The sequence below is a fragment of the Typopeltis vanoorti genome, chromosome 16, assembly GCF_054136105.1.
Source record: "Typopeltis vanoorti isolate ZY-2024b chromosome 16, IOZ_Tvanoo_1.0, whole genome shotgun sequence".
Classification (NCBI taxonomy): domain Eukaryota; kingdom Metazoa; phylum Arthropoda; class Arachnida; order Uropygi; family Thelyphonidae; genus Typopeltis; species Typopeltis vanoorti.
In genome coordinates, this window is record NC_143564.1 from 99,977,501 (window position 1) to 99,989,734 (window position 12,234).

A 12,234-nucleotide genomic window follows, 5' to 3' on the forward strand; every position below is an offset into this window, starting at 1 on the left:
ACAGTAAATAACTTTTTTATTATGTAAATATTTCATCTTATCATAAGACATCATCAGTACAACTAACGAAGAACAATAGGAATTGAATTCAAATAGGAACTGAATTCCTATTTGAATTTCCCATTCCTGAAAAACAGTAGTACGCAAGCTTAAGTTGCAATTCCTCTACATATACAGTTGCATATTCAGGGATTAAAAACTACTGGGCTGAAATGTGGATCTATGTAGTAACTTGGAGTTTTGCCATTAGATCCTGTGGTTAGCATTTTCGATTCCACGTCGTTGAAGGCCAGATTGGTGAGGTTTTATAAGGCGGATGTCGGTTTGATGTTCAGATATATGTTTATTTATAAAACATCTTCCTGTTTGACCATACTAAGACAAGCTACACGAACATGATACTTTGTATATGGCAGGTAGCAATCTGTGAATTTGGTTATGGGTTTGTAGGTCACAATGAATTGATATTTTCTCATAATTTTTGCCACATATTCAGAGATGCTGGTATAAGGAATAAGAGTCTTGTGGGCTTCTTCTTGTCTGGGTTGATTTGTAAGAGAAAATATTCTCTCTACTAGAATAGTTCAAAAGAAAATAATTCTGAAAATGGTATAACAATAACAATTACTGGGTTGTTATTAAATTATATCCATTTAGTAAGGCTGTTTCTTTGATAATTTCCAATTCTTGTTTTAGGGATTCTTAAGAACAAATTTTGCATGCTCTGGATATTCAAGATTTTATAATACCATATTTTTGAGATGGATGGTGAGCTGATGTATTATGGATATAATGACCTGAAAAAGTTGGTTTTTGGTGGACAGAAGTGAAAATGGATCTGTCTTGTTTGCACTGGAAGTGCACATTAAGAAAGGAAATACTTGTTGATGTTCGAGTCATTATATCCATAATACATCAGCTCATCATCCATCTCAAAAATATGGTATCGTAAAATCTTAATATCCAGAGCATGCAAGATATGTTCTTCTGAAGAATCCTTAAAACAAGAATTGGAAATTATTAAAGAAACAGCCTTTCTAAATGGATGTAATCCAATAACAACCCAAAAAATAATTAACTACAAATCAACCCAGACAAGAAGATCCTATTACATATATTAAAGGCATCTCTGAATGTGTGGCAAAAATTATGAGAAAATATGAACTCATTGCAACCAAACCCATCAACCAAATTCACAACTTGCTATCTTTTCCAAAAGAAAAACTCTCACTAATGATGCTACCTTGCATATACCAAGTACCATGTTTATGTAACTTGTCTTGCTATGGAAAAACAGGAAGATGTTCTATAAATAAACATATCTCTGGACATCAAGACCCCATCCACCTTATCAAACCTACCTCACAAATCTGGCCTTCCACAACATAGAATTGAAAATGCTAACAAAGGATCCACTGGCAAAATTCCATGTTGTAAACATAGATCCACATATAAACATGAAGCCATATTCCCCCTTTCTCCAGAGTATTATATCCCTAACTATTCATTCCTGAATTCTGCCATTACTAACTTTAAATATTTTAACCACCATTCCTAAGATTATCAATGATTTGTTGCCCCTCCTTCTCCCCCCCTCTCTCAGAGCCTTCTTCATGCAGTAGAACTATTTTGTACCTATTGACATTTAGTTGGGACCTAACTAAGCACTGCCAATTGCTTTTCACACAGTCTTCTATACATGATGAAATCCAACAAAAACATGCAAAGTGGATGATGATAATTGGAAACTTTTTTTTTTCCTCAGATTTTTTTCAAAACATTGTAAAAAAAGTGTATAAAAATATTCTCTCTACAAGAATAGTTCAAAAGAAAATAATTCTGAAAATGGTATTTTTTTCATGCTAGAATTGGAAATACATATAAATACAGATGACATAATTAGTTATTTAAAAAATAAAATTATTACCTGAGTAGACTGCTTTTGATATCTCAATCTTAAAACCATAATTGGAGGAATTATAGCATATGGGAAATATAGCAACGAACCCCATGTTAGACCATGCTTACCTGAAAAATATTTTATTATAAAATATACGTCTGGCTATTACCGTGATCTCTCAATTATCTGTCTCCTTCAAAAAGTTCAGCATCAGCTGTCTCATGGAAAAGCAGTAATATAACCACACATTCATGTAATTATATCCTCAGTTAAATGAGCAGTAAACTGATTTTCCAAGGTAAAAGGATAAATAAGAGATCATACTCTTTAAGCAGTTAGTCACAATTGTTATTATGTGATAAACAAAAAATTAATGTAATTTGTACTATAAATAATTTACATATAATTCTTAGTAAAATTATGTAATATTTCTTTCAACATGTTTCTGGAAAGAAATAACAATGCAATGGATATGACAACTAATATTATTCCTTTCAATGTTATTCCAAATACAAACTGTTATCAAGAGGGGAATAATAAATGTAGTGATATGACTAGCAAGGTGGGTAATTTTTAACATTCAGTTGAAAGTCTGCTGATAATGTTTCTCAATTCTATGTCTGTCTTGTATAACCAAATTTGCTGAGGTTCAGACACTTCTTTTATGCACGGTTGGATTTATAAGAAATTTTGTATTTCTTGTTTCTATGTTGTATGGAGGATTTCTTTCAATATATTTTGTACTTAGTATCCAAGGAATGGCCAGGGAGACTAGAGCATCTACAAGAGTGGTCAGAAAAGTTCTCGGCCTCAACCATAGATGGCAACACAACCAGCAAGATTTTTTTTTTCCTAAGTTGGTACATCTGTCATAAGCATCCATGTGAAATTGCAAGTCATTCTATCAAGTAGTTTGTTTTATACAGCTGTCTGAAGCAAAAGTGTTGTCTGTATCCCTTGAAATGGATAAAACTGGGTATCGTGTGGTTATAAAATTTTTGTAAAAGAAGGTTTAATGCTAAAAGAAATTCATTTGAAGTTCACGGGCACTCTTCTCCTTCCTTTTTGACAATTAAGAAATGGGCTGCCGAGTTTAAACGTGGCCATCTTCAAGGCTGGTACAGCCTTGAAGATGATCCACATGAAGGACGTCGAAAAAGTGTAACACCACCAAAAATCATTGATCAAGTGCACGATGTGGTATTGGATGACAGCGAGTCAAAGTGCGTGTAATTGCTGAGACTACAGGCATTTCAAAAGATGTGTAGGATATGTTTTGCTCAAAAAAATGCAAATGAAAAAGCTTTGCACAAGATGGATGCCACGCTTGCTCACAGTGGATCAAAAACGCATTTGCACGAAAATCTCTGAACAGTGTTTGGAGCATTTTAACAAGAATAAAACTGATTTTGTGCATCGATTTATTACTATGGATGAGACTTGGATTTACCATTACACACCAGAATCCAAACAGCAGTCAAAACAGTGGACAGAAGCCAGTTGTTCAGCACCAAAGAAGACGGTTCCATCAGCAGGAAAGGTAATGACATCGGTGTTTTGGGATGCTAAAGGCATTTTGTTTATTAATTATCTTGAAAAGGGTAAAACAATAACTGGGGAATATTATTCCAATCTTTTAACCAGACTAGATGGAAAAATTTGTGAGAAAAGACCTGGTTTGCAGAAGAAAAAAATCATCTTTCATTAGGACAATGTACCTGCCCACAAAGGTGTTTTGGCAATGGAAAAATTAAGGGATGTGCACTGTGAATTGTTGGAACATCCACCCTATTCTTTCCCCAGATTTGGGTCCCTCTGACTTCTATCTCATCCCAAAACTAAAACTCTTCCTCGCTGGTCAGCGTTTTTCTTCGAATCAAGAGGTGATTGCAGCTGTTGAGGGGTATTTTGCAGATCTTACTGAGAACCACTACAGGGATGGGATAATGGTGCTGGAGCATCGCTGGAATAAACGTATTAGTCTTAAGGGAGATTTTGTTGAAAAATAAATACAATTCAGACACCACCCTCGTATGTAATTCCTGTGTTCAGAGATTCATGTATTTTCCATTCTGTGAATTTGGAGTTTGCAACTATAGCTTACTGGCAGAGGCCTGGGACCGGTCTTTCCATGAGAAGATAAAGAACACTAATTTTTGGATATCTGTAGGTAATGAGGAGTTACGCTTCAAAGACAATGTTATAGGTTCTGAAACTGAACAGTCACCTAAGACATTAACTGTGCAACACGGCCAAATTAGCTAATTATTAAGGATACAGAAGTTGAAAGTTTATTTTTCACTTGGTTAGAGTATAATAAATTTAGTTTAATCCTTTATCCAAGTGTGAGCAAACAAAGTTTGCGCCTGAAAGTATCTTCAGTACTGGGGTAAGGTGGTACAACACCAGGGCACTAATTGCAAAGGTGGAGCAAGCTACCAACACTCCTATCTCAGTATCTCCCATAATGCAAAACACATCTCCTTGCGGATATGTCTAATGTTATGCATTAAGGGAAGGGCCACAACCCACACTAGTTTCGAGGCCTTTATTGAGGTCTCTTCAGTGGGAGCCAGGCCCAAGTGGAGATACCAGGCAGAAGCATTAGCAGGTCATCTCTACCTATAGGAGTTGCCAAATGGTGTGCCACCCTTTTTTAATAAATTACTCTGGATTTAGAGAAAGATGTTGAAAGTTTATTTTTCACTTGGTTAGAGTATAATAAATTTAATTTAATCCTTTCTCCACTTGGGCCTGGTTCCCACTGAAGAGACCTCAATAAAGGTCGAAACTAGTCTGGGTTGTGGCCCTTCCCTTAATGCATAACATTAGACATATCCGCATGGAGATGTGTTTTGCATTATGGGAGATACTGAGATAGGAGTATTGGTAGCTTGCTCCACCTTTGCAAGGAGTGTCCTGGTGTTGTACCACCTTACCCCAGTCCTGAAGATACTTTCAGGCGCAAACTTTGTTTGCTCACACTTGGATAAAGGATTAAACTAAATTTATTATATTAAGGATACAAAGAATAATATGGTAATCTTCTATTTATCCAGCTTTCTATTATCTGGAATTGCCCAAAAGCTGGTTTCTATTTTAATCCACATAAAATTTTGATTAATCAGCCTTTGAGGATAGAATCTTTTAAGTACTACTTCCAGCTGCTTTTGTGAATGTAATCCATAGGATGTGGATATGAAAAATTAAAATGATCTTTATTGCCAAATATTCTTAGAATCTTTCAAGTGTTGACAAAAAAGATCCAGGCTTCTAAACTCTGTTATTTGCTTCAGCACAGACACTTGAAATGATAAATGAATCAGAAAAAATTGAAATATTAAGAAAAAAATTTTTAATGAAGAATGATGGTAACTGAGTACTATGACAGTGCAGTGAATGCAAACATGTGGTGGGATATAAACACTAAATTATAGTACAAAGTTATGTAGAAATTTAAATAATATGTACAAACAACAAATTATACGATAACCAAAGTAATTAACTTTAATGAAAGGAAAGTACAGATATTTGTACTGAAAATAACAGTTCATCAATCAGTGCATAGAAACAAGCAAATCCAAGAAACAAGACCACAAGGTACATACAACAATCGGTTTACCAATTAAAAACGGTTGCCACATGCTAGAAATTAATATATATTGATAAATAATATAATTTTTTTTTTTTTTTTAAATCGGTAAATAGATTGTTGCATGTACCTTGTATTCCCATATCTTTGATTTGCTTGTTTCTACTTATTGATGATGTACTGTTATTTTCAGTATGAAATATCTGTACTTCATTTCATTAAAGTTAATTACTGTGGTTATTGTGTAATTTTTTGTTTATAGTTATGCCAGATACCTTTAAAGATTAAATAATATGTATATACAACTGTGCAACAAATCAAATTGATATTTTCATAATTTCACTTAGTTTTTCAGTTTATTGTGATTTGAAGAATTACTTCAATTACTTTTTTTAAATTAAAGATCACTAATAAAAAAAAAAAAGGAACAGATGCCATCTCTTTGGATTGTGTCATATAATTAGTGCAAAGCAAGACAACTCATGGCAAGATAATGCTCTCTGCAATATCACTTTCAGAATCGGATTTTTTAGTACAAAATGCAGTTTGCAGTTTATCTATTTGATGCAAAATATATTTCATCCTTACTGAAAATTTTTTTTTATTAATTTCTTTGATGTATTGATAGTTGTAGTACATTACCACAGATCTAAATCTGAATACAAATATTTAATTAACTAGTCTACATAAAAGTTCTGTATATACAAGAAACATCCACTTCTGCAAAAAACTTGGCAAATAAAATCCAGAATATTTTATAAATAGGAGATTACAATTATGTATGTTTTGGGCATGTTGAGGCATTACCTTCTTATCCATAAATATCCATATCAAGAGTTAATTAAGCTTACTCAGTCTTATTGAAGCTGTTTTACATCAGAGATGTCTTCAGTATGTCTTATAATGTGGTTGTTTTGTTTAGAAAAAAAAAAATAACCAGAATTTTATTTCTGCACAAAGAAAACAATTTGGGAACATAATCTAAATGACAGGTTTTGTTCCCAAGAATTCCAATACACAATTAGAAAGAAGATGGAATATTGAAACCTTCAAGTGTAACAGACCAGAGGCTGGTTCTCACGGTGATGGGCTTTTTCAAATGAAGGCGAGTTAGCAAATTTCATTCAGAGGCAGCAAGGTTTTTTTTTCTCTCAGAGACATGAGCTTATCATCTGCATACAGGCAAACTGGACTGAGTACACATGCTATTTACAGACAAAAATTACTATTAGGGGACTGTAAATGGTATTATGCATATAGTGCCACAGCACATACATGAAAGATTAAGTAATGCAGTTGAAAGTTTTTTCACTTGGTTATAAATTAAATTAAAGATGCCAAGAAACTATATTCTTGTTTAATTCCTTAACTAAGTGGAAGATATACCAAGGTACTTCATGTGGAATAGCTACTTGTATAAAGGGAATGAGTAACATTAATTGCCTTACTATCCCACAACGTAAAGCACACATCCTTTTTGGTGTGTATAATATATATAGTGTGTAGTGGCCCTTCCCTTCCTATGCATTATGGGAAGGGCCACTACACTGACTGTTTCGACCTTTATTCAGTTCTTATCAGTGACAACCAGACCCAGAAGAAATATCAAGGTTGAAGTAATGCAGACGTCATACACAGTCTTGCATAAATACTGTTACAACTTCTGCACACCCCTGCACTGCCCACAACTGCATGAGCCTAGTTCCATCAAACCTCCAACTGGTTTTGATCTTAATTGAGATCTCATCAGTGACAGCCATACCTAGAAGAAATACTGGTTGAAGTAATGCAGAAGACATATACACAGTCTTACCATAAATACTGTTACAACTTCCAAACATCCCCATGCTGCCCACAGAATTGCACAATCTCAGTTCCCTTAGTGGCACTGTGTGCTGCCAATATTTGCATTTTTATCAGTAGAGAGAGAGAGTTGTCTAGCTGTATAGGTTAACATACAGTGGGGAGATTATGAAACTGTATAGCTATAATAGAACTTTCACAAGGTTAGAACGCAGCCACCTGTTATTTTCAACTCATTAAAAACACTCGGGATCAGTAGGATGTTTGTATATCAGTACTATTAACCATTATAATGATACAGAAGACGTATTTGACTGCCAAAGAACAGGTTGATCATGCTGTGTTAGGACACAACTTGTGAGGGCCGTAAAGGCACACCTCTGCCATAATCCTGTGAGAATACAAAAAGTGATGTCATGAGAGATGAACGTTTTGTGGTAAGGTGAGCCCATCACTGAGTAGAACCCCTGCTGAGTATCTTTCGAGTGATATAAAGATTTAATGAGTTAAATGATCCTTTGGTTCACTTACTGAGGCTAGACAACCTGAGGGATCTTCCTAGTTTTTGGAGAAGACCCTTTATTTATAGAAAGGCAATCAAAAGGTTGAAAGCTGTTTGGATAGTGGCCCTTTCCATAAATCATAGTATTACACACACTTGAGAAGTATGTGTGCTTTGCATTATGGGATACTAAGGCAATTAATGTGGTCATTTAGTCCCTTTATACAATTAGCCTTGCCATGAAGAAGCTATGCACATGCACACTTTGTTTGCTTACAATTGGATAAAGGACTAAATAATAATGTAATTTCTTGGAATTTTTAATTTAATTAAGTAATGTTGATGATGGGTTGTGTGAAGTGAAGTGCTTTCTTACAATGAGTCCTTAAAACTCTTTGGTGGTGTCACATAATAATAATATATATCTACATATAAATGGAAAACTTTTGATGTTTTACTTCAAAAAAAAAATACTGCAGGTTTATTTGTATATTTAATCCAAAATACCAGGAGGGATACCATAAGAATGGTAGCTTGGTAAGAAGGCATTACTATACATGATCAAATGCCTTGGAAATATCAAGAATGATCACGAGTTCCTCCAAATTATTCTGTGTCCGAAGGAGGATAAAATTAAAAGAAGCATTTTATTTAACACATTACAAGAAAGACAAATACCAAATAATATTCTAAACGCTATTGTACGTATATATGAAAATAATCAAATACAAATAAGATTAATTATGAACTACTATATATGAAAGAGATAAACCAAGGAATCTGAGAGGGACATTCCCTTTCAGCAACTCTTTTTAATATTTATCTAAATGAAATAATAATAAAATGGAATAAAAATTTCCATCAAGGTATTAAACTTTTTCCTACTGTGAATTTAAACACTCTCATTTTAGCTGATGATCAAATAATTACAAATTCTGGAGATAATTTACAGAAAGATATTTTAAATTTAAATGAGACAGCCAAAGAGTATGTAATGATAATATCAACAGAAAAATAAAAAAATTGATGGCCTTTAAAGGACAGGATCCAGTAAGAACAAAAACAGTAATAGATAACAAGATTTTAGAACAGGTGAATTCATTTAACTACCTAAGATGTATGAAAATGAAAAAGATATAAACCTAAAAATTGCAAAATATTTAAAAATAACAGGTGTAATTAACTCTATATTTAAACCTAACCTAGTTCAAAAACATACCAGACTAAAAGTATACAATACATTTGCCCTACCAGCCCTATTGTATAGAAGTGAAATTTGGACAATAAAATAAAAAAGACAAAGATTATTATTATTATTACCCGAAGACCTCATGGAGTCAAAGACTCATCTGGGATTACTAAGAACTGAAATGAAGTTTATGAGAAAAACTGCAAAGTATACTCTATTTGGTCACAAAAGAAATTATGAAAGAATTAAACCAGGAAGCAGTAATAGAAAAAAATTAAAAGAATATAAACATAAATGGATGGAACACATTGAATGAATGAAAACAGAAAGACTACCAAAACAAGCCTTAAATTACCAACCATTAGGAAAAAAGAAAACCAGGACATCCTCTTAAGATATTCAATGATGACCTCTAAGGCCGGAACAGGCCACTCTAAGCCTAAATCCTTGACGATGATGATCAAATAGTATCTGTCGATTTGATGAATCTACGTTCAATTCTGATCTGTTATTGCATTCTAGCTTGACATTTCAGTTTCACTATCTTGTTTTACAAATTGAACACTATGCTTGCATTTAATGTAGTTAATCACAAGATGTATTTGCATTATTTTTCATGCACCACGCCAAGATATTTGCAGTTCGAATATTTTGTATTTTGCAAATTTTGAATCTTCACATAAATCGCAAAAGTTCAAAATATTACTTTGTTATGCATAGGCAAAATTGTACTCTTTTCCAGTAATTTAAAGACTGCATCAAGAAACATCAAATTAAGTACCTATAGCAAATGCAATGAGCCTTGCTTATGCAGTTATACAAGATAAGTGGAAGCTTTTTTTCCTGATTCGTTGCATTTGTTATGACACATTTAACAGGAATTTTTCTGCTTCAGCAGGCCAAATACTGAATTGCTCTACTGATTTGGCCAAAGTTAAATATTTGCAAAACATGCCGATTGCCAAAGCAAAACTGAATACTACTATCAACAAGTGTAGGTGGATTTTTTTTAACTGCTCAAATAAGTGGCGTGTAGCCTTGCAGCATTTTTTTATTTTATTTTTATATCGATTCTATCATGATAGAAGAAACTCTATGGCACATCAATGTTGTGTAGGGGTGAAGGTGGGGATTGTGAAAGAAGAAATCTGTCAACATTTTTTTTTTTTGCAAAGCTGAGCTTGCAGTCATGAAACATTTATGTAAGGAGGGCCGTTCCTGAGAACAGAGGCAAATAGAATGATGAATGCCAATTCTGTGCATCTGTGTTCATGAAAGTACCTGTAGAAAAGACAGAGCTGAAACAGACCATCTGTGAGACAGTGATTAAAGTGAGTCATCTATCAGCTGAATTGCTTTCATCTACATAATATCAAGAATTTTTAGGGATGTTTTAGGTACAGTGTCCTAAACATCTGAGCAGTATGCCAAAGAAGGGCAGATTAGGGTTTTGTATAGAGTTAACAGCTGGATGGGTAAAAAGTAGAATTTATAGTAGTAAGGAATGACTGGTTAAATAAAAAAAAAAGAAAAAAAAAGTGGGATTGAGTATTGAGTGAATGTCAGTACAAGGAAAACCCTTCTGTGATTACTGTGTAATCAATCTGGGTATTGTTGAAGGTAAGAAGCAGTAGTAGAAGTTTTTCTGAAAAGGAATGCAAGACTGCATTTTGCAGATGACAGGGGTTAACTTTACTTCACTGAAGAATGGTATATGGATCAGAGTTTCAGACAGCAGACGTGGATCACAAAAGAAGCAGCAGCTTAGGATGATTGGACACTGCGTAGTCTGTTGAATGACTAGGACGAATGAAATGTACTATCAGCAAAACAGTGAATATAATTATTGGACAATGAGAGAAGTTCAATCATATATAGCAGAAAGAAAGCAGGCAACAGAATAGCCATGCAACTCTACACTGATGCTTAGATGAACAACCAGATAGCTGGCTACTGAAATGTTGAAGGTGAAAGGTAGACTGAATTTATGTTAGGCTGCTAGAAGAGAGACCATCATAAGTTCTATTGGTCATTGACTAGAAGAACTTCTTTCCTAGGCCTGTTTTCAGTTGGTTCCTGAGTTAGTCAATTTCTGGTACAGGTCGGTACAGTTCCCCTTCTTTATTATCAGATTTTTAACCCCCACACCCTCAAAATCAGTTACAGTGAGAGGTGCAGAACTCGCACAACAAAAATCAAATAGCATGAGTTGTAGAACTCATACTATTTCAGACAATGATCCTAATGTAGCATTTTAAAATCACAAATTGGCAACAGTTGTCTACCATACTCTAGCCTGATGCCTCTGAAATCAGTGAAAGCTATGGACAGAGCTTTCAGTGATGGATAATAGATGAGGCTATTTGTACCCAATTTCAAAAGGTTAGTGAAGGATAAAAGAACTTCACTCCTTTGGGAAATAAAAAAAGATTTTATAGAATTTCTTTTGCTATTTGAATGTTTTTATAAAAGTCCCATGGAAATGGTGTTTGCATCCACTGCAAACACCATCTTTGACTTGTTCCTGAGTTAATCTCTGGCAAGGACAAGCAGGGGTTTTTGGTCATGCAAACTCAAGAAAATTGACTGTACAATCCACACTATTTTAGATAATAATATATTGCACCAGAGGCCATGAGACGGTGGCACTTGTCTGCTTCTTTCATTGGATGCTGTTTAAAAAAAATCAGTGACAGTCTTTGGGAAGCTATCTCTGATTGCTTCAAGCGGAGACTGACTGTCTCACTCTCCAAAATTTAGAAAGGGCTAAAATAGCCTCTAAGGGAATTAAATGCATTAGCAGATTTATTTTATCCCTTTATAAATCTAGAATGCCACACTATATAGAAATGACAACAATTATACAGAACAAAACAAGTAATGACTAAAATACCGAATTTTGAGTCAACAAAACCTTTTATTGTTGCCTAGTGTGAGGCCACCACCCCATTATTAAGTGCTGAAGTGATTTGAAAAAGTGCCATATTTGATCATCATAGTGGAGTTGCTAAATGATCTAACTCTGAACCTATCCAAGTTACAAAAAACATACCACAGGTTTTCAACCTTCCCTTTTCAAGAACTGAATGACGTCTGTTATTCCTGTGTAGGATGTAAAACCCTCCCATCACCATGAGTCTGTCTAATTCATCTTCAGTTGAAAAGCTTTTATAAAGTTTTGTTACATCCTAAATAGGATTTGAGTCCATATCTTTCTAGCTCAAGGATTGTCAACAGGCCCCAGTCGA

General features: G+C 34.2%; 1 protein-coding gene across 3 annotated transcripts in view; it reads right to left on the reverse strand.

Annotated features, from left to right (window-relative positions):
- The window catches only part of LOC150098217 (transmembrane 6 superfamily member 1-like), a 137,333-nt gene that overhangs the window by 57,276 nt on the left and 67,823 nt on the right, over positions 1-12,234 (reverse strand). For all 3 annotated transcript variants that reach the window (XM_090406140.1, XM_090406139.1, XM_090406138.1), the window contains exon 5: positions 1,928-2,028. In XM_090406140.1, coding sequence (XP_090262266.1) covers positions 1,928-2,028 — 101 coding nt within the window. The remainder of the gene's footprint in view (positions 1-1,927; positions 2,029-12,234) is intronic.